This window comes from Limanda limanda, chromosome 3 (genome assembly GCF_963576545.1).
Source record: "Limanda limanda chromosome 3, fLimLim1.1, whole genome shotgun sequence".
In the NCBI taxonomy this organism is placed as follows: domain Eukaryota; kingdom Metazoa; phylum Chordata; class Actinopteri; order Pleuronectiformes; family Pleuronectidae; genus Limanda; species Limanda limanda.
The window spans coordinates 27,775,915-27,801,963 of record NC_083638.1 but is presented as its reverse complement, the minus strand read 5'-3'; the positions used below and the strand labels follow the sequence as shown (position 1 = coordinate 27,801,963).

Here is a 26,049-nt window from a genome sequence, read left to right as displayed (position 1 = left end):
CACCCGGTCTCGTAGCCTAGAGCTTTTAGTCAACAGCGGGTGAGAGCAGCTAAAGAAGTAAAATGTTGTTGTCTCAGAAGAAGTGAAGCTCTTTTTGATAATTTCTTTAAGAAATAAATTATTAAATTTGCTTTCACAAAATATCAGCTCGTTACATACAAACTACTTGGTGGTTAAAATTTGTACACTGCTCTAAAAGCTACCATAACGTCAATGTCTTGTGTCACTCCCTTCTCCCTCAGTAGATTCCAAGCTTTGACCTCTGGAAACCACTAGCTAGTGCACATAATGTAGCATTTACAGGCTTAAGAGGCAGGCGTTCATTTAAGGGGACTGTGGAGACCAAAGCAGAGCTAAAATGAGAGAGAACAGATTCAATTGACTACATTTATTGAGGCACTACTGCAAAATGAATGCTTATGGTGGCTCCATGTCTACTGGATGTGTAAATTGGCAAAAACTTGCTAACAAGTTTTGCCAGATCAAGGTTTTCACATAACAAACTGTTATGGTATTATTAAGAGCTTGCTGCTCTGCCCTAAGTGGTCAAAGTAATCACTTCATTCCAATAGAAAAGTAAAGACGCAAGTCACAAAAATAAAAAAATCTGTTCCGCTTCATTTGAGCAATCTATGAATCCTTCACTCCACCGGTGTCAAAGTCTTGTCACTACCACGACAAACTACGAAAAGCTTGATACCAAACAAGTGAAGGATGTTTGTGAGCTTGTTTGTCAAGATGCACCGTGCACTGTGTCTAATGCTAAGTTTATGCTGTGGCAGAATTGATATTTTTCACACAGTTTGTGTCTCTCCTCACCGTCTCTGATGCGTTGGCCACACATGGCTCATTTCTAAATCTGTTTCTATGTTCACTGTCTGAAATGCAGAAAGACTGCAGAGCCCCTCACTGCCATTATAATGTTTACCCTCAGGTAAATTTGACAATGTATTGGAAAAATCTTCAGCGTGGATGTCTTCACCCTCCATCTGCTGTCAGTGGTAATTTGATTACTATGAACAAAAATAGACTTTTTGACTTTGGAGTGACATGATTAAATGTGGAAAGATAGTCTATTATTCAGAAATTGCAAACCTCCGAATACATCCATTGGCCAGTTAGACAAGTGTTCGACGAAGCCATGTAATAAATTATGTATACTGCATGCTTACTGTCCGTCTGTCGGTCAGAGAACAATTTTTTTCTGTTCTCCTAGCGATCACTTTTCTTTCAACAGCACATTGCAAACTAATTCAATAAAGACGAGCACTGTGAAATTGTATAATGCATCCCCTGACAGTTTAGAGGAGTCCAGCATTCACCTAGCCACTGTTCAACACCATCACACTTTCTAGGTCACGAAGACGGCGTGCCAAAGCCTTTTTCTAAAATGGCTGGTCTATGGGTCTGGACTGTCCCCTGATAGCGCCATTGCGGTGACAGGAAAGTGATTATGTATTGATCATGATCACATAGACACTGGTGTAGCTCTCTCTCCTGTCTGTGGGCAGAGAGGATAATAGCTCATGATCAGACAGGGAGACTGACAGCACATCTCTCCAGGCAGTGCCGCCAGCACTATTTTGGGCCTTTTTTTTCACCAACTATTTGATTGAAATGCATGTTCACACACACGGGGTACAATGCAAGAATTAAGATTAGCACTACATTCGTGTTGTCGAATACAAAGTGTATTGCTGTGCTGTAGTGTAGCAGGGCCAAAGCTCTTGATAACACAGAAACGGTTGTAACGAGGTGGGGAAACAAGCGTGTCGAGGCTTCCTTTCATCCATCCATCCATCCCCGTCCGTCTTTTCTCTCAGAGGAGAAGATGACACACTTGGAGGACCGCCAGTTGATTTTCCTACAGTAGTCAAAGCCAGTTTTAGATTCCAGTGCTGCAGATGGGCATTTATGGCAACACTGCAGATGGGCATTAAGGGAAACCCTTAAACAAATAAGCATGCTCGTAAGCAACTGGCACACGTGAACCTTTTGTAATTTGCCAGCACAGTCTCAAACCTCCCACCCCTTCATTTGTCACCATTTACACAAAACACTCATGATCTACAGCCCCGGCGCTGACTAAAAGTAGAGGCCCTCACGTAGACCCTCCTGTATGATGATGTTTTATGTTTATATCAGGAAGATGTTAGTATTTCAGATTACAGGGGGCCACTGTAAATAATTGCGCAGCAGGGAAAAACATGGTCTCCCTCCGCCCATCAGTCTTCATAACAGAACTAATGCATACTCGTGCTAAACTGCATGTTTCATCTGGTCTGCAGCTGAGATACAGGGCAAATGAATGAGAAACACCCAGAGGAGGGCAAAAAGAGATGAGGAAATACGTGTTTATATCAGGCCGTAACACACTTTTCAAAATTAGACTTACAACACAGGCCAGTGGAGGTCTTACAGAAGGGAAAAAATATATATATCTTCAAGATGAGATATGGTTGTCAGCATCCAAGAAATTGTTCCCCAGAGCCACAGATGGATAAGGGATGCTGCGCTTCTGAAGAGCAAGGGGACCATCACACATAGGCACTTACATTGTCATTGTTGTACTACAATTACTAGTATTTCATTAGACAGAGAGGAAGCCGTCACAGAGAAACAGGGGACAGTGTGTGTGTCTGTCTATAATTGTGTGTGTACAATACGTGTGCGTGTGTGTGTGTGTGTGTGTTTGTGTGTGTGTGTGTGTGCGTGGGTGTGTATGCGAGGGTACATGACATTGTTTTTTATAGAGTCGGCTACTGAGTCTGTTGCCTTGACAAGGCGTTTACAGGAACGGCAGGAACAAAATAATTAAGAGGGTCCTTTGTTCCCCACTGATGGCCGTGACATATGTCACCATTTTAAAGGGTTGTGTCATTGATTCACTTTAATTAGTTCATAGGAAATGTGTGCAACATGCAGATAGAGTTCAGGACTGGGAGCCGAGGACGGAAAATTGGGCACTTCACATGTTTAATTGCTCCCAAGGCATTTACAATGGCAAGGTAATAACAAAGAATCAGGCAAAGTATATTTTCTAATGAACAACTTCATCATGGCTAAATGAAGAAAATGGAGCCTAATTTGAGAACTCTGCCACAGGAGCAGGGGTGTTTAATGTGAATTATGCATCCTCGATTAAAAAGAAAAAAGGCAAAAAAAGAAGTTTCAGCATAATGCAAAACTGTGGTAGGAAATGAACTTGCGGTTCATATTTACTACATCAGCACGCGCTCATGAGAGTGGAAACCAGAGATCAAAGTTATTAGTTAATACCAGAAATGAATTACTTATGTATACACTCGAGCCAAAATGCCCGTAACGAGGCGTGCAGCCCAATACTGTTCCAGCCGAGCCGCTCGGTGGCCAAGAGCAGAAAACCCCCAGTGTGTGTGTTTACTCCTTTCTGTGTGTGTGTGTATGTGTGAATGCAGAGCCACTGTGCACGCTACCACAGGCGGTATGAAAGGAAACAAAACAGGATTATGGCCATGCCAAGCATCGAGAGGAAACCCATTACAAAATGAACAATGTGTTATGATAGATTGGATCCAGTAATACCATATGCTTTTGCTGGAGTTACATTTTTTTTCATTACAAAACACACACAGAACAAAGTCTATGTTGAGGTTAATCTGACAGAATCATGACAGAGAAAAACACCATGGAAAGATACTAGTGGACAAAATTCCCACTATAAAAATGTATATGTATATCAAGAATGGAATTAGAAAGTATCATGTTTTGCCTACTTAAAGATTCATGTTCAGACATACACTGCTCTACTTGCCTCCTGGTCTCAGTAGAGTGGTTCTTCAGCAAGAGGAAGAGAAAGGAAGAACGCTATCAACCTACAGTGCAACAGGGAGTAAAGTGCATTCATTTTCCAAAAATAAAGTTGATCTTGGCTTGTAATAATCTTAAAAACCCAGATAACTGATTTTCTCACTCAGCTTCCTACTCTAGTTAATGATAGAGTCAAAGATGAACACCTCACCCTCAGGAGATGATGACCCATCCCTGCCTCTGATTGGCCTACTTGGATTTTTTCATTATTCTGAATCATGGGTGTTGGAGTTCTGCAAATCCGTAGATTGGTTCAGACATTTTTTGTATTTTTTAAAATAAACATCTTCCCCAAACTTGAAATACAAAAATAAGTATGCAATATATATTTTATTATTGTGTTACTTATCAAATGAAATAGGTAGTAGGTAGGAGTAGATATTCCTCCATTTAAAGGCTGGAGGGAAATAGAGCAGTAAAAGTAATATTTGTCAGTGTTAGACTAAATAATTGCTTTTTTTTAAATCAAAAATTCGAACTTGAATTGTTGCATCATTTATTTCATAGTACTTAGAAAAATGTACTAAATCACTACTACACTAAAGTTAAAGTTCAAGTTTATTGGTTAATGTAGTCAGTAAAGTGGAAAGTGTTGGCCGAGAAATCACAGGTCAGCTCAGCAGTGCAATAAGAGCAATAATTCAATTTAAATAAAATAAAGACAAGAAGTAAAATTAAATACTATAACACTTAGAGGATGCAAGTGAAAAAGCAGAGTGAACAAACAAAGGATAAATCTCTGATCTGACTAGTCTTACAAAGGCAGATCCATCTCCCCAGCTCTGTATCCGTGTTGCAGAATGGTATGGCTACAAACATCATTCTGCTGAGTTTGCAGAAGGTGGATGCAAACACTCTCACTATATCTGCTAATTCCCTTCAAATGAAAAACAGAAAACCCTGTCGACTGTATGATAGCACAATCGAGTTCTTGCTATTTTCAGCGTGTAGGTTGCAGCCCGGAGGTTGTTGGTTGTTTCCTGTAGAGTATTTTGAAAATGGAAAGAGGCCAAAGGTGGAAAGAAGGAGAACACCATGAGGCACAGTGGCAGGCTTATACCTGCAGCCTACATCCGCTGAGTCAGGCTGTGATCTGAGTAACATGACCTGTTTGTGACTACAATTTGACTAAAAATAAAAACAACACATGAGAGAAGGACTAAATTCAAACAAAAATTTGTAAAAAATCTCTTAATATTAGGTAGATTTCATAATACCCTGAGGTGTTTTACAAAAATATTTGTAACCAAAAGTGGTGGATAGTCAATCCTTCTTTTTTTTTTTTTTTTGCAAACAACCTGGAGCAAGCACAATCAAATGTGTCCGCACTCTGGATCGTCTCTCAGCAGTGACTCCACCAGACTGGTGTCGTGCAAATACATTTTGTCGGCCAATTATATATTTTTCTATTCTTGCAGCCTGCAGAACTACAATAAAACCTCAAGCCTCTCAATGACAGTGGTAGCACACAGCCTGTGGCCCACGGCTCCAGCAATTGGCCCATCTAAAAGCAACGTGTGACAGAGGTCCTTCACCTCCCACACAACTGCATTAAGACGCTGAACTCCACTGAATCCAGCCATACTGCAGGTTTTAGCGACGAGCACCTCCTAAGTAATACACTCTGTCATCTGACAGGCGTCCTGGAGTGAGAAGGGTTAAAGCATTTTTTTTTTTCCCCCAGAGGAATGTTGAAACGTAGTACGTCTACGTGACTGGTGACTTAATGTCTCCGTCAGCCGGCGAGAGCGGTGCTATGCTGCCGCCTGACAAGCAATCCATCACGGAGAACACACAGACAGAAAGCGGCATGCCGCCACATAAAGTGTCCGCGCGGCAGACATGCCAACACACACATGCACCTGTATCCGTGATGGAGATAGACACACACTCCTCCTCTTGTTAACGTGGAACCACTCATAAAACACCGGAAGACAGACAGAACGCACTCCAGATTTGGAGCAAACACCTAACACAGCCTTAAACTCTCCAAGTGGGCGGCCAGCCCGGGAAAAAAGAGAGGGGGAGTGACAGGAGAGAACGACAGAAATAGTGGAGTGTGGATTTACTCCCCTAGTAATCCCAAGGTTTGTTTACACCAGAAGTGAGGTGAAATTTTAAAGGGCTATCTCTGCAGCGTGCTGGAGAGCAGATTCACCCAATTACACAGCAGCCCCCAGTGTGACATAGTAAACCTGCTGTAGGATTGACTGTGTTTGTGTTTGTCTGGTGCCTCCATGTGTGTGTCTGTGTGTATGGACACCAGACTGTGACTGTGGTAAAACCACAAACTGGCTAAATCCATAGTGCAGTGTTGAGAGCTGCCAGTGTTCCCATCCACAAACAGCCAGAGCAGAAGAAGCCTGTGTAATGGCACAAATCCGCCCGCTGCATGACAGCAGGACAGGAGGGTGAAGCTCAGGGAGCAACCATAACCGAATGAGGTATCAGTCTTCAATATAATACATAAAACAAAACAATTCGATTTAAAGTAATACCTGAACAAGAAAGAAAAAGAAGAAAAAGATTACAAACTAAATTACAAGAACGGTAATAAATTCGGATGACAAAATAAAGGCGGTGGCAGCATGGCAGACGAGTCTTTTTCTTTTTCTTTTTTTACTTCTCTTTCATTGTATCAGACAACTGAGGCGTGGCTGCAACTGTACAAGCCAGGCGAGGGCTTTAGTTAATGGGGACAGACATCAAGAGGCGGGCCTCGGCTGTATAGGAGATTTGATCCTTTCGTCTTATCAGCCTCTTTTTCAAATGACCTTGCTGTGCAGACTTTTATGCCTCTCCCCTTTATTCTCTGCCGGTGATTGGATGGACCTCTCCAGTCTCAAATCTCTGCCACCTTGATGAATGTGTTCCACCCCCATTTATGTTGCACTGACCAATCCCCTTCACTGCCAGCTACAGAACGCCACATGAATCTCGCGTCTGTAGCCACTTGAAGCTGTTCGCACACACATGCACACACACACAGCACATAAAGACCCTTCTTGTGTCTCTCGTTATATCAGTTTCTCTTTGTTTCTCTTGCTGTTAACTTAAGCCCTCGTGGTCTTTTGTGGGAGCCAGAGGTAACTTTTAAAAGTGTTATTATCTGTTTTAATGGGATGCAATCGCTGCTTTTAATTTTAGGTATGAGTGCCAGGTGCCTTCAGGGTCTAAATTGCTGTGGTTGGTGCCTCAGACAATTAATAATGCACACGTGGAGGGATGAGAGTACAGAGGATCCTGTTAATGCTGCTCGATGCTCTAAAACCTCCTCAAGCACCAGGAGGGTGCGTGGCCTCGAATACACAAATCCCACATTCACATTGACTTTTGGTAGCAGAGCTACAGAGAGAAAAAAGTTCTCGCTGTATATTTTTCTCAAGCCAGAGTAAGTGGGAAAGAAATTGTGAACAATCCATGGTACAGCGATACAGAGACGAAGAACAGCAAAGAGGAATGACTGCAAAGCAGGAAAAGTGTATCAGAAAAGGGACTACAACACTGCATTAAATATCTATAACTCTCCGCTTGAATAATTAACCGGCGAGCCGTGGCCGTGTACTGACGAATGTGTGTGAGAAAGCATCCTGGCATCTTAGCAGATATGAGTAAGCATTTGCCAAGTTGGAGGTGCGAACTGGAGCCCTCCTCATTTTGCCTGCTATAGGGATGATGCAGAGCAGACCTCCCACTCACCAGCATGACTTTGTCACTGGTGGCTAATATAACACACACACATACACACAACACACACACACACACACACACACACACACACACACACACACACATACAGACACACACACACACACACACACACACACACACACACACACACACACACACACACACACACACACACACACACTCTCACAGGAAAAGTTTGATTACTTCCATAAAAAATGTAAGTAGAACTTTTCAAACGTCATATTTCAGGAATCCCTGACAATGTCAAAAAAGGTCCTCCTTTCAAGATGTTGTAATGTTGAGCAGCATTGCATAGAGAAGTACACCTAATGATCCTAGATCAGTGTGTCGATAAAATATGATGGCAGATATGCAATTAGTGTGTAAGTGTATGACTGAGTGAGTTTCAGTAGATCTATCTCCAGCTGGATGGGATGTGTGTGTAGTGAGAACACTCCTCCTTCTGTTGTGTTAACCCTTAGGAGCTGCCACGCGTCCTTCTCACCTCTCACAATAAAAAACAAACATTGGCCAGACATGGAACCAGTGTCCTCAAACCCAGAGAGGCTGATGATCTGACATGATGACAAAAAAGAAGAAGCAGCAGGAAGTGAACATGCTTATGACATTGGCCCGTCAGCCTTGACACGATCCAAGAGAAGGACGAGACAAGGTTAAATAAAAAACTAGTGAAACAGAGATGTTCATTTCTTCAAACCATGAAATAAAGCTTGCAAAAGAAATTGATGAGAAAATTATACACATCATGATCAATAGACTTTCTCTCTCTCTCTCTCTGCCACACACAAACATGCTTTTCTGACGTGATATGACAATGATATCCCTCCTTCGCTGAATTACAAATATTCAGTTATCCAGCTAATATAACTCAGTAATGATTTAAACTGAAAATTGGTTCCCTTCAAGGCAGTGGATGATAACTGGAGATAAGTTGCAATTTGTGCGTGTCAGGGCTGTTCTCACCCATAATGCACGCCTACCCGTCGGTTGATAAAAGAGCTGACAGCCCTTTGTTCCTCTGCACTTTTGGCATTTTAAATAAATCGAAAAACTCTTTCTTTGAATTGGCTTTTCTTTCGTTTTCCTTCTTTCCAAATTCATCTCGTTTGGGTCTTTGTCCTTCAAAATTATCTTGCACCTGCTCACCATGTCTTTTTCACCCGTTTTTTAAAAAATATGTTTGTAGACTGGTATTCTTGCAATGTTTCTGTTGCAACCAACAAAATTACTTTCAAGGTGAGACTCAAGTCTGTAGAAAGTGAACATATCAGAGATGTATCTGACGACAACAATGATGGGCCAGAAGGCAGCAACCACAGGTCAGTCCTCAGCAAAAATCCTCTTTGACCTTAAAAATCTGATGCATCAACCCTGGAGTGACATCTCCAGGTCAGGTGATCCGCCTCATGAACAGACCTTCCTTGCTTGGCAATGGCTGTGTCCCAGGGAGAGAAAGACCATGATAGCATCAGTGTGGGTCCAACTAAAATGGGTCAAATCAGTTCCAACATAACACTTCAACAGCAGGGGAAACTATCCTTCTGCTGAATGTGATAAGAGTTGATGTTGGATTGTGATGTTGAAAATAAGTGATCAGTTTTTCTTCTAATGTCAATTTTATTCGTGTCATGTGTTTTAAAATAAGAGCAAACTCCCAATCCAAGTGTAGCATATGACACTATTGCTGTCAGCATCTAACAAGCTAATAACTATGTCTCCAGGCACAGACATAGTTTTAATGGATGCAACTCTGTGTTCCACAATTAATTGTATATGTGAAGACTGTTTTTGTCATCATCATCACTGTAGATGATAAAAAAGTCTTAAAGTGTGCCATTTATTGGGGAACACAGAATTACCTACAAGCAACCCACCTGCTCTAAAAGCAAAAGCTCTACATTGCGGTGACTTGTAAATTGTATAAAGCAATAATACATTCAAGGCCATAGTTTACTGTTTAGTGCTGGTGTGCTGGGGTCACATGCAGGCTGAAGGCCAGCTGTTGTACAGCACTGTTAGTATACTACATCTGTTATTCTGATATTGTTGCAGTTGAGGGCCTATGTGAAAAATAAACATGTATCTACAGATAACCAAACAATGTACACCAAATAAGTCTAAAGCATTAAAGATGTATGGCCCTTTAGGTTGTTTTGCTCTGTGTCAACTTCACAAAAGCTCTGGAGGACTTTTGTGAAGCCTGAGAAAATCTCCACCTACAGGCCACAGTTGTATTTTCTCTAACCTAGATCCTTAATTAGGCCGAGTGTGTGGTTCAATAGAAAGGTGATAACCAGGCAAGGAAATGGAACAGATATAATCCAGTAGATCTGTCTTTTGGAGATGATTCTACAATCATGAAACCCTGCATTGATTTTTACCGCTTTTTTAATTTTTTTTCATGTGTCTTCTTTGACTTTGCCCCTCATTTGGCTGCAGAGCCTCTTTTTTTTATAAATTAATACAATTTCCCACTAAAAGCACAGGCTGAACGTCTCAGTTTGAAATTATTCTTTCAGTGTGTGCCAACTGTCTGTACTGCCGTCAGTGACTGCTCAGGAATGAGCATATTCAAATTCAAAGCAAACAGATAACAAACCTTTAACACCCATTTCAACCTACCATAAAACCAGTCACGGTTACTATCTACGAAAGAACAAGGTGACATCTTTGAATTGGAATTTTTGTACTGTTGACGGGACATAACAAGCAAAGAAGGCAGCACAACTCACAGGCTGGAACTATAGTCAATTATTGGTATTTTTGCCCCGAAAAAAGGAAAAATGTTTAATCGATATCTTATTATTTGGTTATTAATCATATTTAACTTACAAATCAATCCGTCTGGTTCAACCTGAATCTACCTACCTAATTCGGTAGAAGTGTTTCTGTCTGTCTATGTGGAACGCATATCTCATTAACCGCTCATCTAATCAGCTTCACACTTGGCACGACTATTGTAAATTTCCTGGAGGAATGTAGTGCAGAGTCTGGGGGGGGGAGGGGCAGTGTGCCTTTAGTCTGAAGATCGAGTTGAACATGTCTTCTTCTAAGTCCTCATACAAACAGTAGCGGTTTGCAACTTGAAGACAGCGGTCTACTGTATCTGTCACCGCCAGATTATCTACATGATTTTCATTTCACCATATCGGACTGACTGATTTACAGGTGACGATTTCTGTCATTGGCAACACCAATCATACAATAATTTCTTCATTAGCAAGTTGTCTTCAGAGTAAAAGCACAACGTCCGTTTTGCTGCTGTAAAGCCTTATGTCGAGCTGAGTTGAAAAGCTTTTATTTTGGTAATTTGTGTCACTTGCTCAACAGCTGAAATAGCCGACATGCAATATAGGAAAAACTGTTTATTAAATCATTCAAAGTTATATATAAGCCACAACAGTAAACTACGGTTCAGCAAACGCAGTTTCATTTTAGGTAAAAACATCAATGGTAAAATCTTCATTGCAGATTCACCAGGTAGGGTGAACCCAAAGTTTTCTCACTTTACTTTGCACCATTGCTTGTTTATAAAAACCTCTACACACAATGTTCAGCACACAAACAATAAAGTAGTGACAGTTTGTTGTAACAGCCACTGCACTAGTTAATTTTAAGTAATGCTTTGTTGTCTATATGCGTCCATCCCACGTCACTCACTCACTCATCAATCTGCCCAACAGTGTCCATTAGAGGACACTGCAGTGTCTTCAGTGTCTTCGCTGTGGGAGCGGATCACTTCCACTCCGCCATTGCAGCAACGCTGAGGTGAGGATGCAGCGTCCTTGTTTTCACTCTCAACCCGATGAACTGACCTTGATACAATGATTAGCCCTGCTGACAGCATGACAGTACAAAATGAGACTGAACATGCATTTCAAAGCTGGGATATCACTGGTATTGAATTTACTAATTCCAATACTGCAGCTATTAATGTAAAAAAATGCATTCAGCCATACAGCTTTCATTTTCAACTTGAGCTTCCCCCATGTCTCATTGTACCACTGTTGACCCTGTTACATTAAATCAGTTGAATTCATCAACTCAGCGGTACTCAGAGGGTGGCCTCAGCTTTCACATCCTTCTCCTCATCACTGCATAAAAACGACAAAACAGCTTTCACACATGCTCTATAGCACAAATACACACACACTCTCTCGCCTCCTCGTTAACCTTCCTTTTCATGAACTTTGTTTGTTATTTTCCTCCTTCCTTTTCATTTTTCTTCTCTTTCTACTTCATGGGCACAGAAAAAAAGAAAAAGAAACAACACCGGGGCTGCAGAAATCTTGGGTTTTTTTTTGGTCTTTAGACTCATTGAGAGTCTTTTGCTATTCATTGGGGCAAGGCAGCGAGGGCAGCAAGGGAGGCAATCTTATGCAGATCACATTGAAGGGCTTCATTACCTACGAGCCAGCTACTTTTTTGTTCTCCCTCAAGGGAAGAGTGAGAGAGAGCATTAGCTTAGCAACAGAGAGAGTGATGACAAGAAAAGGAAAGGGAGAGCGAGGGAGGGAGAAGTACAGAGAGGGAGAAAAAAGTGTGTACAGGAGGGAAAGTGGGAGAGAGAGAAAGAGAGAGGGTGACAAAGAGTGCATCTCTGTGGACTACACATGGGAGCAGGGACAAATTACTCCTGAAACACAGCAACTTTAAAGTGGCAAGGTGGCTGTATATGCTAAAATTGTGGATATATGTGCTTTAGTACATATGTGCACTGATATCCACTTTTGCATGTGTGTTCATGAGCTATGCATTCATTCACATATACATGTGTACATATATCTGCCTGCAATAAAGCCCCAGGAGGCTCTAAAGGGCTTATATTACTGTATCTAGACCCATGACTGATGATATTACATACATAATTCAGAGGTACATTGGATAATAAATAACATATGATGAATAAGTTATACACATTTGTGCGTGTGATGATGAACAGACTGTTTTGTTGTGCGTGTTTGATGCGATTTTGTTTTTTCTCTCCTCAAACAATATGTATTTTTGGGGAATATCTGTGTTGCCATTTTTATTCCACCACAGGCGATGTTATGCCTGAGTGTGGAACAAAGAGAAGCTGAATTACCAGTGATTTTCTTCTATCAGCAGCTGCTAAAGCCACGAACAGTGAAGAAGAATGGACGCACACAAAGGAAAAAGGAGTCGCTGGGTTAGTGACACGTGACAAGTATCACAGAAACAAACAGAGGTGAAAAAAAACAAAAACCTATAACACCCACAAACACAGGAACATACACAGATGCACAAGTGCAGATGCTGTAGCCAAATGAGGTGAGATAGATCGGAGGAGCAGGTTATTTACAGAGAAACTCCAGCATGTCAGTTAAATCCTTTCAGCCTCGGAGGCCTGTCCTATCCCCATTTAGCACGGCCACAGCATAGGGCAGGTTGGCATGTGGGCTTTCTGGCAGTTAGACAGGCCTAAGAGAGTCAGAGCCTTGGCCAGGTTCACTGCACTGACCTCCTCTGACCCCCGCTCAGCCTGTGAGCCACCCACCACCATCACCACAGTCCCGGTCTGCCACGTCCCTGCCCAGCCCAGGAGCCTGGTCGTCAGATGTGCCCCAGCCCAGCACTGGCCCAGCTCTAGCCCAGCTGCCCACTATGTTAAAGGGCCAAGGGCCCCCTGCCACTCCGTCCATCTGCCAAGCTCCTGACCAGAGTCTAGGATCAGAGAAGAGAGAGCCACAAACACCAGACACTCACGCTCCTAGCTCTCTGCTCAAAGCTCAACAGAGAAATGCAAGATAAAAGATGCACTATAAATGTGCTTCTTTCACTCATGTGGGTTGCTGTGACCCTGAAATACTGCTAGGGTTTAGATAAATCAAACTGCATTTAATGCATTCACACTCAGACTTTCCAGAATATGTTCAAGATTTAATACAGAGATCAGCAAAGTACAATCATATTTTTAGGTTTATCTTGGAAGGGGATTTTTATAGAACATCTGGCCCAAGTGGAGCATGAAATGCTCTCGAAATAGCTCAACTTCTCTGTATTGATCTGAAAGATGGTGAAAGTAAGAGAAGAGTAATACAAATCTGTAAAAGATGGATGGATGGATGGATGGATTAATATAAGTATATATATATATATATATATATATATATATAGATAGATAGATAGATAGATAGATAGATAGATAGATAGATAGATAGATAGATAGATAGATAGATAGATAGATAGATAGATAGATAGATAGATAGATAGATAGATAGATAGATAGATAGATAGATAGATAGATAGATAGATAGATAGATAGATAGATAGATAGAAAGATAATTAGATAGATAGATAGACATAGAGACACACACCGAGGGTTTCATGCTTTGATGAAACACACAGTTGTTCTTAACAATGTTATCCTTCATGAAGGATTATGTTTCAGTGTATCACTTATAAAACTATGTGGATATTAAGTCACCAGCGATCACAGTGAGCTTTCTGCTGTTTGAATGTTAGAAGCATGAGACGATCAGCTCTGATAAAGGTCTGCATCGCGCTCATTTCCATACGTCCCCCCTTGATCAAGTCTGCTCATTTATCGTCCAAATCGGTGATGACAAGCCTTTACTTATTTTCCCAGCTGCCGGTGGTGATGAGAGTGTAATCAGAAACATCATTAAGGCCCTACATAGACGACGGAGCCTGTTAGTCCTGTTACCCACACCCATAATAACTCTGAAAATGCAAATCAGCTCCAGGTAATCTATTAATGTCACTTCAGTTTTATGTCTGCACTCCAATTTAGCCGATCTTGACACATTTGGCGAGGATCCGCGCATCCGTACAGGTACTCATTTTGGTCGGGTTTCAGAGAGCACGGCCCATGCGAAGGGGAGACGGGCCATCTGTCTACACGCCTGTTTATTAATCGCCCTGATAATGAAGCTCACTCACAGCCCAACGCTCCAGGGGCATCTCTCGCACGAGTTTAATCCGCCACAACAACTTTCAGCAAGTTGGTTTCGCAGCGTTGCAATTATTGTCATTTGCAACCCCACCTCCCCCAGTGCACGGAGGAGGGACTAGCGACCTGCTCCTAATTACCTGAGGCGTCACTTCAAGACTTTGTTATTTTCAACTACATCACAACCCCCTTGTTAGCGGCAGAAGGGTAGCAGAGCCTCAGACTTTCAGCATATGGTCGACGAACATAAGGTGTGAGTCTCTCAGCTTGTAGTGGCCTTAAAGTCGAAGACCCCAATAACGTGGAAACAGGATCCATGAATCCTGTGAGATCTGTGCAATCAATGCAAATGAATTACAATTTAAATCTTGGCCAGGCCTGCACAAACAAGCAACATACTAGCTTTTAAGAGGTATGTCAAATATTCACTTTATTAAGATGATTGATAATGATTTGGCTTTTTATCCTTCAATTTACAGAGGGATCACATGCTCCTGTATTTGTCCTGAAGATTAGAATTAAAAGAAATTAGACAACCTCTGAATTTGTAAGACATTGAAACAACAATCAGATAATAACAAAAATACTGCATATGATTAAGGATGCACAAATTAAAATGCATTACTATTTGTATACAAAATTATAAATGTATCAGTAAAATTGTAATTTGTAATGTATTAATTGTCCAACAACATACCTGTAACGACTAAATCATTAACAAACTTTTATTCTGATCTTTAGTCACCTATGTAAGTTAAATTAAGTCATTAAGTTTTTGTCTGCTACAACATTAGCATTTACACATTTTTACGGATATTGACTCCGATTACAGCACAAATGTAGCAAGTTAAGTATAAACTTTGTTTTCTCTCCAATAGCTGTCTCCAGTGGTGGAACTCTAAAGTTAAGTGGATGAAAATGAATATCTAAACTAGCATTAGATTTAGCTCTGTCAAAACACGGCTATCTCAAGGAACTAAAGTAGCTCGACATTGTCCAGTCAGTTTATCAAGTTGGTTGTCACGGCAGACAGTGCAGTATGTGTAGTGACAAGTTCTACAGCACACGACTTACCAGGCCAGAGCAGTGACTGCAGCCTGCAGTGACACAAAACCCAAGTGCAGCAACTGTGCATAGCCAAAGAGCATTTACTGAGCCTCATGTCCAGCAATGGCAGGTGGCATTTTTGGCAATTTGCTTTTGCAGAAATGAGCTGCAGTTAGCAAATTGTGTTTTCTTGCACAAAAACGAAACAGAGCAAAGAGTGAAAATGTATATATGGATATATATATATTATTGCTTATATATTCACCACATAGCCTGTGTGTGAATATGAATGACATGACTGCCACTCAAAAGTGAAGCCAAAGCATCAAAATTGAATATGTTAGTGGATGGGCCAAACTAAATATGTAAAGTACATGTTAAATAAATGTATAATTTAAGGTCATTCTTATCACAATGATAAATGTTGAAGTGCTAATTATTTAAGGATGTTTGGTTTTAATTTGTTATTTGATGAGTGAAAAGACAGGATTGACAGCTGAGACATGTGATTGGTCGGCGAGACCAGATACTGTCACAGCATTCCCCAATTGATACTGTGCAGACTCTGGTTCAAAATGCAAAAGATGGCAGCGTGTAACCAGGATATTTTGGATACATTTTTGAATATGGGTTGTCCTTCTTTATGTGCAGTCTATGATTCACAAAAGAAATCTACATTTTGTGTAAGATTGTTCCACTGCCCACGCGAAAGTGCCAAAACTCTATTGGCTTAAAAAAAAAAACATATTCCAAAAGTTAACATTTGTTGGATGGATCTTTTTTCCCCCTTGACCAGAGCACTACAGAAATACCGATTCAAACAAAGCAATCACAAATCTTAAGCCTTCTACTGCATGATTACAGTAATAGGATCAAATTCTGGGCCTCTCTCCTGCAGCACAGCCACCACCTCTGCTCTCCACTTCCTCTCATCGCTGCACTGTACTTTGAGAGATGATCCACTAAACAATCAAAGCGGTGGTCACCTTCATTTTCATCAATTTGGGGCAATGAAAGTCAGAGAAAAGTCAGAGAAAGCCACACGTCTTATCCGACTGGCCCTTTTAGAGGAAGAACAAAAGGTCTTTCTCCTTCGTTTCCCATTAACCTCTATGCTCCTCCGCACACAGGAAACGTGGCGACCTCAGCGGCCCATGTCACATATCTCATCCGGCTGTAGGGACCGTTTCCTATGGGGGGATGGTGACATTCAATGAGGGGGGGGTTTCTATCTAACCGTAGTCCTTGACAGATAAAACGTGGGTGTTGATAATGTCCCTGGTCTCACTGATACCAAGCGGATACACGCTTGATAAGTCAGGAGCTGGTAAGACATTGATGAAGTCTGGAGTGGAACTGACAAGCTCTGTGAGGGGATAACATCGTCAGGAGAACCAGCCTGTTACGCTGCGGATTAGATTTTTTGATTATTCGATGCAGGTGGGTTCACGCCGAGCAGGAATACATCAGCATACTCAGCAATGTCTGAACTCAATACCAGATGTAATGCGGCATTTCATAGCATGTGCCATAATTACATTTTAATGCTTTCCAGTTCCTCGCCGCTGTGGAGATTTGCTCATACGCGGGCGACTTCCACAACATCCGTTTATTTTACACTCCCTTTCCTCTGGACTTTATTAGTTATCCACTGCTCAGCACACTTCCGCTAATCCACTGAGTCCTGAGCACATTCTCATTTCAGTGCGATAAAGATGAAACACCACTGTAAAGGAACCCCGTGATTTACGAATATGAGGAGAGAGAGAGAGACGAATGACTTATTGTGGGTTTGGCCAGAGCCTCTAATTCTCCCCACAATTCCGCAGCACATGAAAACTTAACAAGAGGGAAACTAGTCGCTAAAAGAAAAAGCCTTTCAAGCAAACAACTGAGCATTCGTGAATGTTTAATTAATCAGTAGTGACAAAAGGGAACAACAGTCAACAAAGAGATTTTGATTTCCATTTCTTATGCATTATTCCCACTGGCAAATCACAGACTGCTGTCAGCTAGCACTTTCCTGTCGAGCCCATCACTGTGGCGGTCCCTGCACTGCACAGACAAAACCCTTCGGAGAGCTACCGTACATTTCAACCGAATCCAAATCTATGAGCTGCAAGGCTCAAGCAACAGAGCTCAGACTCCAAGAGTTCACTGTTGTTCTGTGTTTACATGGATAGTTTTGCGTTGTGTTTTGTATCTTTTTGCTCGCACCCGCAGCCGCAGCCAATAACAACCAGCGACATCGATCATGACAATCTGAGGCAAATCGCTGTTACCTCGAGGAGCTGAATCGGAGGGTGCATCCCACAGATGGGATTTAGGGAACAGATTCCATTACATAGCTAGCACCATCTGCCCTAGCATGTTTTGTCAGCTTCGTGACAGGTAACAAGAGGAAGCTCAATGAGGAAACACAATAACAAGTGCTTGTCGCCCAACAACAGACCCTGGTACCCTCGCTCAACTCCTCCAATGTCAAAACGGCATGAAGACACACTCTGATCTCCTTCCTTCTACAGATGGAAACATTTTCTACAAGACTCCTGCTGCTCTGGGGTCAGTGCCAGTGTAAAAAAAAAATAAACAGTGTACTGATCCCCTTGCAGGCCTCTGCCTACTCTACATGAGCTAGACATTTGAATTGTGTGATCAACACACACTGGCCATTTAAATACATGGATGCCATATGAATGTGAATATATGAATACATTAGCATACAGTTGAACAGAAAGTGTTTGCAGTGGTTTGTGTACCAGTCTGTGGGAGCTTGAAGAACGATAGCTCGTGGCAATTAGCGTCAGTCGGCGTCGTCAAGCTCAGTGACAGGGTGGCGCTAACAATTTGTGTGTTGTGAATGCAAACCTTTTATGTGCTTTTATTTGGCTTCTTGCGCTTCCTCTATAATTATACTAAAAATACTTTAACTAAAGACTTGGCATGCACATATTTATACAGTGAGGTACGTTAAGCTGCACGAGGCCCAATTCATGCTTCTGCATCAAAGCTACGCGACATAGTTGTGTGTAGGTGTGCGTGAGTAATGCTGCAATTACACAGCAGCAACGCTAGGGGCTGTAGAGTTTCTTTGCTGGTGTTGAGTGTCTTCTTGCTTCGGGTCCACTTCTTTACAAATTCTCTGGCGTCTCTGTCAGAACAATAGCGAATATTACTAAGAGGATCGTGTTGAAGTTGGAGATGACAGATGTTCAAGAGCAATTACTTTTTCTTAAAGAACTGCAATGAAGAAAAGTAATCTATGTTCATTTGTCAACTCAATTCAAAAATGGCGGCGAGTCTGCCTGACATGTGATGCTACCAAGTGGACCAATCACAGCTCTTGCAGTCCGCGTCGCTGAAATGTGTAGCTATATTTTTTGGTAGGTGCATGTCAAGGTATAGCATAGACACAGAAGCATGAATTTGGCTTTAGGAAGAATAAATGTTCCACGTCTAATTCTATATTCTATATACTAAATCAGGTAGTCGACAGTGGTTTCTATTGCTAGTCCCAATGGTCTACAGATTTTGCCATCAATAAAATATTACAGTCTGGGCCTTCTAAACTCTCCATGAATAATACTTGATCCTAGTCATCGCACTGCACTCATGAAAATGTAAAGAATGCAGTAAAAAAAAAAAAAAACATATTCCCAAATGGCCTACATCATAAGACAGCATGACCCTTGACCCATACAAAGAGGAAAATAGCATTTTGTTACGCTTGCCAGAAGTGCAAGTGTTGTATCTACATATGCTGATGTTGCTGCAGCACGTCTGAAATGTGCTAATACTGCTTTTTTCACCCCCTGCAAAACTCGAGTTGTGTGTGAAGAGCAGTCGGAGCATTTCCTGCTCGCCCAGTGTTGTGAGTATTTTCATCTTACAACACACACAGATTGTTTGGCTCATGTTGTGCATGTTGTCAGTTGGACTTCTTTGTGTTTGCAGTGGATGTAACATTTGCATCGTGCGGCCGTGCTAAGCGCGTGTTGACTTGAAGTTGCAGCGCCGAGCCATGGGTGAAGTTCTAGTGATTTGATTGGATTTATCATTCTTGTATTTTCATTTCGCCGAGACACTCGTGGCGGGCAGGCTTGTAAATAGGCATGCTCATTTCCTCTTATTCTTATTCACTCATTATTTGTATGCAGTAGCCCATTATAGATCTGCCGTCTCAGGAATCTCACACACTGATGAGTGCTGCGTGCGGCACGGACCAGAATTTAAGCTTGTCTAATGTGACTCACCAACAGCAGACATTTCTGGAATAGCAGCTCTGTACGGGCCTTCGATGAACTGTGGGGGATTGTCATTAATGTCCTGGACTTTGATGATGAACTCGGACGGCGGCTCCAAGGGCTCGTCTGTATCGGCATTAACAACCTGGGCTGTCAGTGTGTACTCGGCCTTCTCCTCGCGGTCCAGCCTCTTCATTGCGTGGATGTCGCCAGTTAACTCATTGATGGCAAAGATGGTGCCCGCGCCCTCGCCCGCTAGGACATACTTGATGTTCTTGCCGCCCACATCCAAGTCTGTGTGTAGCTGCAATGGAGAGACAAAGTAACAACAATTCAGTTTAAAGGTGCAGCAGAGTCAGTTTGATTCCACGGTGTAAACAGAAAACAAGGAGGGTGGGGGGGGGGGGATGTAATTAATGCAACTTGATAAGCTCAGCACATTCTGGAAACTATCTCGCCGTGTAAATGCGGATACGTTTGCAATATGACTGTAATGTGTTGTTTTTGCTGCTGTGCTTTGTGGCAACTAGTGTAGCAGGGACACTAAACGTGCCTCGACATAGCCTACACTTTGCTAAATGAGGCCCGGTGGGGACAATAACTTTATAAGTAGCACAGGAAATGGACCTTAGCCTACATTGTTCCTTGTTTTTATACGTCGCAAATACATCATAGAAACACACAATGTGGGGGGATATTGCTCCCTGCAGTCTGAAATTCCCAGCTCCAAGATGCTAGAAGCGTTCTGAATGTGCATTCCACAACACGGGCAAGAACAGAGAAGTATCAGAATCCATGAAAAATTAAGGAGGAATCTGTGAGCACAGTGGTTCATGCTCACGAATAACTAGCCCCTCAGTTACTGGACTACACTGCATGTTCCTCATTATTTTTGTAATTACAGTTCCATTAGTTCACTAAAGCTGCATTACGTGCTAGGCTGACTGGCTGGCTCCCACTCGCCACATGGGCTGAGTATAACTAATGAGTCTTACACTGCTACACGAGGGCCGAGGAAACATCTGTGGATGTAAGAGGTAAATTGGAAGGGCAGGAGACACAATGGTGCGAAAAGAAAGAGGTCATAGAACAAAAGAAGCACCGGGGCTCCGCGAGTGAAGCTGAGGACCTTGCTTTCTATTTACATGAACAGAGAGCGCACTTCTTTCACTGTAAGTCACCTTTCATATAAGCCTCTTGATCCCCAAGGTGAGTGACTTTCAGAGCAGAGGAGAGAGGCACCGAGCACAGCGAGCAGAACATTTACAGATCCAGCGATGTGCAGTGTAGCTGTGACACAGCTGGCAGCCGTCCTCTCCTCCGCTCGTATTTGTGTTAATATACGCGGCTCTCATAAACACACACACGCACACATGCACACGCACACACAGCCGAGGCATTCATCAAAACATCTGTATTCAGCAGCTTTAATTTCATTTCCTGCCTCAGTCTTTCGGCAGCCATTCCCGTGGGAGCGTGGCAAGGGGGCAGAGTAGCAAGGTAAAAAATCTGTCGGTGAAAATCCCGACCTCTAAACCCCCCGCAATGTTTTTATAAGCCGCCTTTTATGCATATGCCGTCTCTGAGGTGTTGTTTGCAGACACTGACAAAGCACATTCACTTAAATTGTCACACCTTGCACTTTTGTTTTCCTAATTGTGCCATCATTTCACATGAATGATGCAGCTCATTAACACAAATGCCTCACAACATCCTGCACACTGAGAAACTCTTTAAATGAGCTCAAATTAATGATGGTCTGTCATTGAGTTTTTTTGTCCTGTGTTGTGACTTCTTGTGTGTGGCGGTGTGCCCGCGGCTCGGCATTACAGTACATGACAGCATGTGGCTGGTTTCCCTCGAAGAGTTCCAAACTTGACTACTTCAGCTTGCATATTGGTTTTGGTTGCACCATATATCACGCAGTGAATATTTTAGCGAGGCAGCTACAATTTAATCCTGCTGTGCTTGGCACTGACACGCCACTACTTCACTTGACACTAACGCTGTCAGGGGAGGTCACGCTACAGAGCCAAAGTCTTAAAACATGTCAAAACAGGTCTGAACATCTTCATTCTGGATCTTTTGCTCAAGGTCAGAACGAACTGACAGGAGTGTTTAAACACCTGCACTTCCATGGCAACGAGCAAACTCAACATGCAGATGAGGAGTTTGAAATACAATCAAAAGCTTCTGGGAAAAGTCGGCCTTTCGTTGCGGACTGTTTTCAAGGTCAGTAGAGAACATGCACATTTATGTTGATGTAGTTACAGAAGCATATGCAGGCGAATGAATAAGAGTGTGCATTTCAAAATGAAATGTTTAGCTGGTGTCACCTTGAATTTAGATAATTTTACTACAGTTAATCTCGGTCTGATTATGAGTATAAATCAGTATAATAATATATATATATATATAAATATATTAATTTGGTTGTACTATGGCCAGGTAGGGTCTCAGCTAGACTGTGTCGCCCTCTATTAACCCATCGCTAAATTAAATTCTGTTAATAAAATATATGTTCAGTCCAACTCAATATGCTTTAAAGCTGGCTGACAGCTTTATAATAAACTACAAATACAAATGAAGTCTAATGTACACAAATAGAAATGGTAAAAGTGAACCAACAAAACTGCTTAAATAGATGACAAACCCTAAAAATAAAAAGTACAGCAGCTTAGCAAGAAAGAAAAAAGCCTGCTTCGCCGGGACTGTGGGTTCATTCAAGTCCGTCAAAGCGACCAGACCATGTAATGCTTTATAAATTAGTCATATCACCACTCCTGACGACCACACCAGAGGCCTCCTGCAACTTCTCAGTATAGGCTTGATTTTGTCCCTTATACCCTGCGCCATAGATCACTCGGCACAGAGCAGCAATACATCATCTGGGCACAGAGCAGCTGGCTATTTTATAATGCTTCATTTATGCAAAGTTAGGATGTAAAGTCATGCAATCAAGTGGTGAAACTGTAACATTTAACTGCGAGGATAAACACAGGGGGAGGAAGAGCTGCCTGCAACGGACAGTGGCGGTAAGCTGGTGCATTATTTCTGTCTTATATTTTCTACAGAAAAAAATCAAGACTTCATTACTGTACATAAAATTAAAGTAGCTGTTATCATTAGGGCTGCACTATTAAAAACAGAACCCACACTCGGAAACTGCACAAAGGACTCTGTCACTGTGTCTGGAATTTTTAGGGCATTGTGGACAGCTCTAACATTTCATATTATAATTAAGTTAGTACATTGCATAGCTGTCTGGGTATAAGCCACGGTGCATTCTGGCTGACACCTTAACAAAAACTGTAGGTGGATGAATACATCTTCCTGCTGCAAAAAAAAAAAAGGAAAATTGGCACACTGTGTGCTTTCTTTTCAAAACAAAAAAGTCAAACATTCAATCATCACTTTGCTAGAAAGTGGCACTTTAACTCCCCATTCCCTGAAAGTTGAGGTGAGCTGGCTGTAACCAGCTGCAGCTCCCAACACTGATGTCTACCCTAAATGCCCTGGTCGGCCACTTCTTAGACAGCCTGAGCACTGGAGCACACACACACACACACACAGTCATCACAGAGCTCAATTACTGACGGGCGTGGGGGGTTAAAGGAAGTCTGTCACAGGTCCCGGTCATTAGCTAAGTTGCCTGGGCAACCAAAACATCACCGACAATCAGTGACATTGACAGTGACATTCAGGAAATGGGCACATAATGGATAACAACATAGTGTCCTCATGATGATTATGTGCGACAATGCAGAGTGGACTCACAAAAACATCAATAGAGTATTTTGAGCAGAGTGACGGCTCTTTAGACCCATGGATCTTTGCACAGCCGGTTCTATGTTGTCCGGGCTGGTGGAGAGAGAGACACCTGGAAAATTATTGAAATGTTGCCCATGATGTTCAGTGTCATTCTAGTTGTGACCAATGTTAACAGTGATTGCATTATTTCATGAATGCAGACAGAGGCTATCATAAAGAAGTAATAAAACCATCAGTGAGTGCAGAGTGTGTGTGTGTATATATATATATACACACACTCACGGAAAGTTATTATGACTTAGTCGCTGTACTCTGGCTGTTGAAAAGAAAAAACATCCATATATTTTTAGGCTGCAGCTCCGGATGATGAGGAGAGCCTCAGCTGACTGAAGAAATGATCCCGTGGCAGTACTTTGCAGTGCTCCCTGCTCGGAGCCGGTCCTGTTGTGTGCATGCCCCCGCTCACATGTACGCGTACACACTCGCACGCACCTCTACTTGCCAGCCACACACCGCCCAATCAGGGGCTGCATGGGACTGCTTACCCTGTCAGCGGAGGAGGAAATATGTCAGTCCCCGCTGAAGAAGAGCTTTTATGGCAATCACTTGAACAATCACTGTGTTCTAATGAGGAAGGTTCCATACATTCCACTCCCTACCACCACATCCAACCTAGAATCCACATGGTTAATGTAGTCGTACAGAAGGGAACTAATGATTATGCTCCTTGTCAGGGCAAATGTTGGATAGGACATGTTCTCCTCCTATGTATGTACCAGTAGGACTGGAGGAGGCAAGGGAGACAGAAGCGGGAGCGAGGGGGAGGACATGCTGTCACTGTGATGCAGCTTGTCAGCTCCTGTCTTCTAGAACAGACTGCACAGAGTACGTCAGACTGCCCTCTCCCCAAATCTGCCTCAGATAGCCCTTGTGGGGGGTCAGAGATGACTTCTCTCCAGAGATCACTAATCTTAGGAAGATTCAGTCCGATAAAGACATGTGTAGATTTGTTATTTCAGTGGTGGAGGAAGTGATAGATTCTTTATTTGATTCACAGCACCAGTACTACAGTGTGAAAACACACTATTGCAAGTGCTGCCTTCGAAATTCGACTTCAGAACAAAAGTGCTGTCAGCAAAATGTACTAAAGCCATCAAATGTAATACTCGTCCTGCAGAGTAATGGCCTCGGTCACTCATGTGTTATTACATGTGACATTACACGTTTGTTAACACTGATGCAACAACGTGTAAGCTGCTTTGTCTGGATAATGATGACTTTTGTGAATCTTAAAAGTAACAAGCACCCGTGAGAATAATGGTGAGGAGAAATGCGTGCGGTGTTCCCCTCTGAAATGCAGGGGTAAGAGTACAAGGATTTAAAAGTGCAAGTAGTTATTTAAAATACTTGAATATGTACTTGCTATCCAACACTGTTATTTTTAATAAGACAGTGTGTAACAATAGATGACATTTACTGTAGCAAATTATGTAGAGTGGCAAAGACATACTGTAGAGCAGCATGAGAATGTTCTGTATAATGCATCACTGTGTGGACTCTAAATGTCATGTTTAGCACTCTCCCGATGTGGCGGATATGACAGGTTTGTTTAACCCAGGTTGCATGACCAGACCAGACTGTGGGGGGGAAATGTCTTGTTAACCATTAAATATGCAGCAGGCTGCGTGTTGTTATGTAAAATGTATGGGGACCCCTAGGCCAGGCGCTGCATGCAATGGTTTACATAGCACCCTTTGTAACAGCCAGATGTTGACCTTCTTCTATTCTGTTCGGTCCCTTTTATTATGGCTCAGCTCCTCATCTGGTCAGTGTGACCCAGTCTCACACTGAGCCCCTGAAAAATCATTTAAAAGGGCTTCATTTTGCAATGAGGGATCAACAAGGGCTAATTCATTGCCAAAACTGATAAAATTAGAGCAACCATTTTTTCTCTTTCCATCTGTACACCCTCAGGCAACCGCAGCCTAAATAGTTACTCTAGATAGATTCAAACGCGTCTGCAAATGAAGAGTGGTTTCCTCCCGTTCGGTGGATTTCGACTCTGTTAATTACACCTACATGAATAATCTGTAATTCTAAATATTGCAATAACATTTTGAATGTACGGAACAGATGGTGCGATGCATGATATATGATACTCTTAGCTATTCTTGGGAACATTTTCCCTGCAGTCTGTCTCATGGCACGTAGCATTTTATCAAATTGGACTGAAAAGTTCCCTTCTGGTGCGAGCCACAACAGACCTTATTGGAGGAAACCATATAATGAACGTCCCTGTCGCTGTTAAAAAAAGAAATTCATTCAGAAAAAACTGTAGCCTTAATTTTTCATCACACAAATAAGGCCAATTGTAAAGGTGTTAACTTTATGCTGATGTAGCCCTAAGATTAATTAATCTCTACTTCTCTTGCGAGCCAATATAGATTTTTCTCAACTCAGTTAAAATAAAACTCTTGAGAAATTGAGGTTATC

The 26,049-nt window shown here is 42.1% G+C and overlaps 1 protein-coding gene across 2 annotated transcripts in view; it reads right to left on the bottom strand.

The window, feature by feature from the left end:
- Positions 1–26,049, bottom strand: part of cdh8 (cadherin 8) — an 89,429-nt gene that overhangs the window by 37,512 nt on the left and 25,868 nt on the right. For both annotated transcript variants that reach the window (XM_061068204.1, XM_061068205.1), the window contains exon 2: positions 19,795–20,089. In XM_061068204.1, coding sequence (XP_060924187.1) covers positions 19,795–20,089 — 295 coding nt within the window. The remainder of the gene's footprint in view (positions 1–19,794; positions 20,090–26,049) is intronic.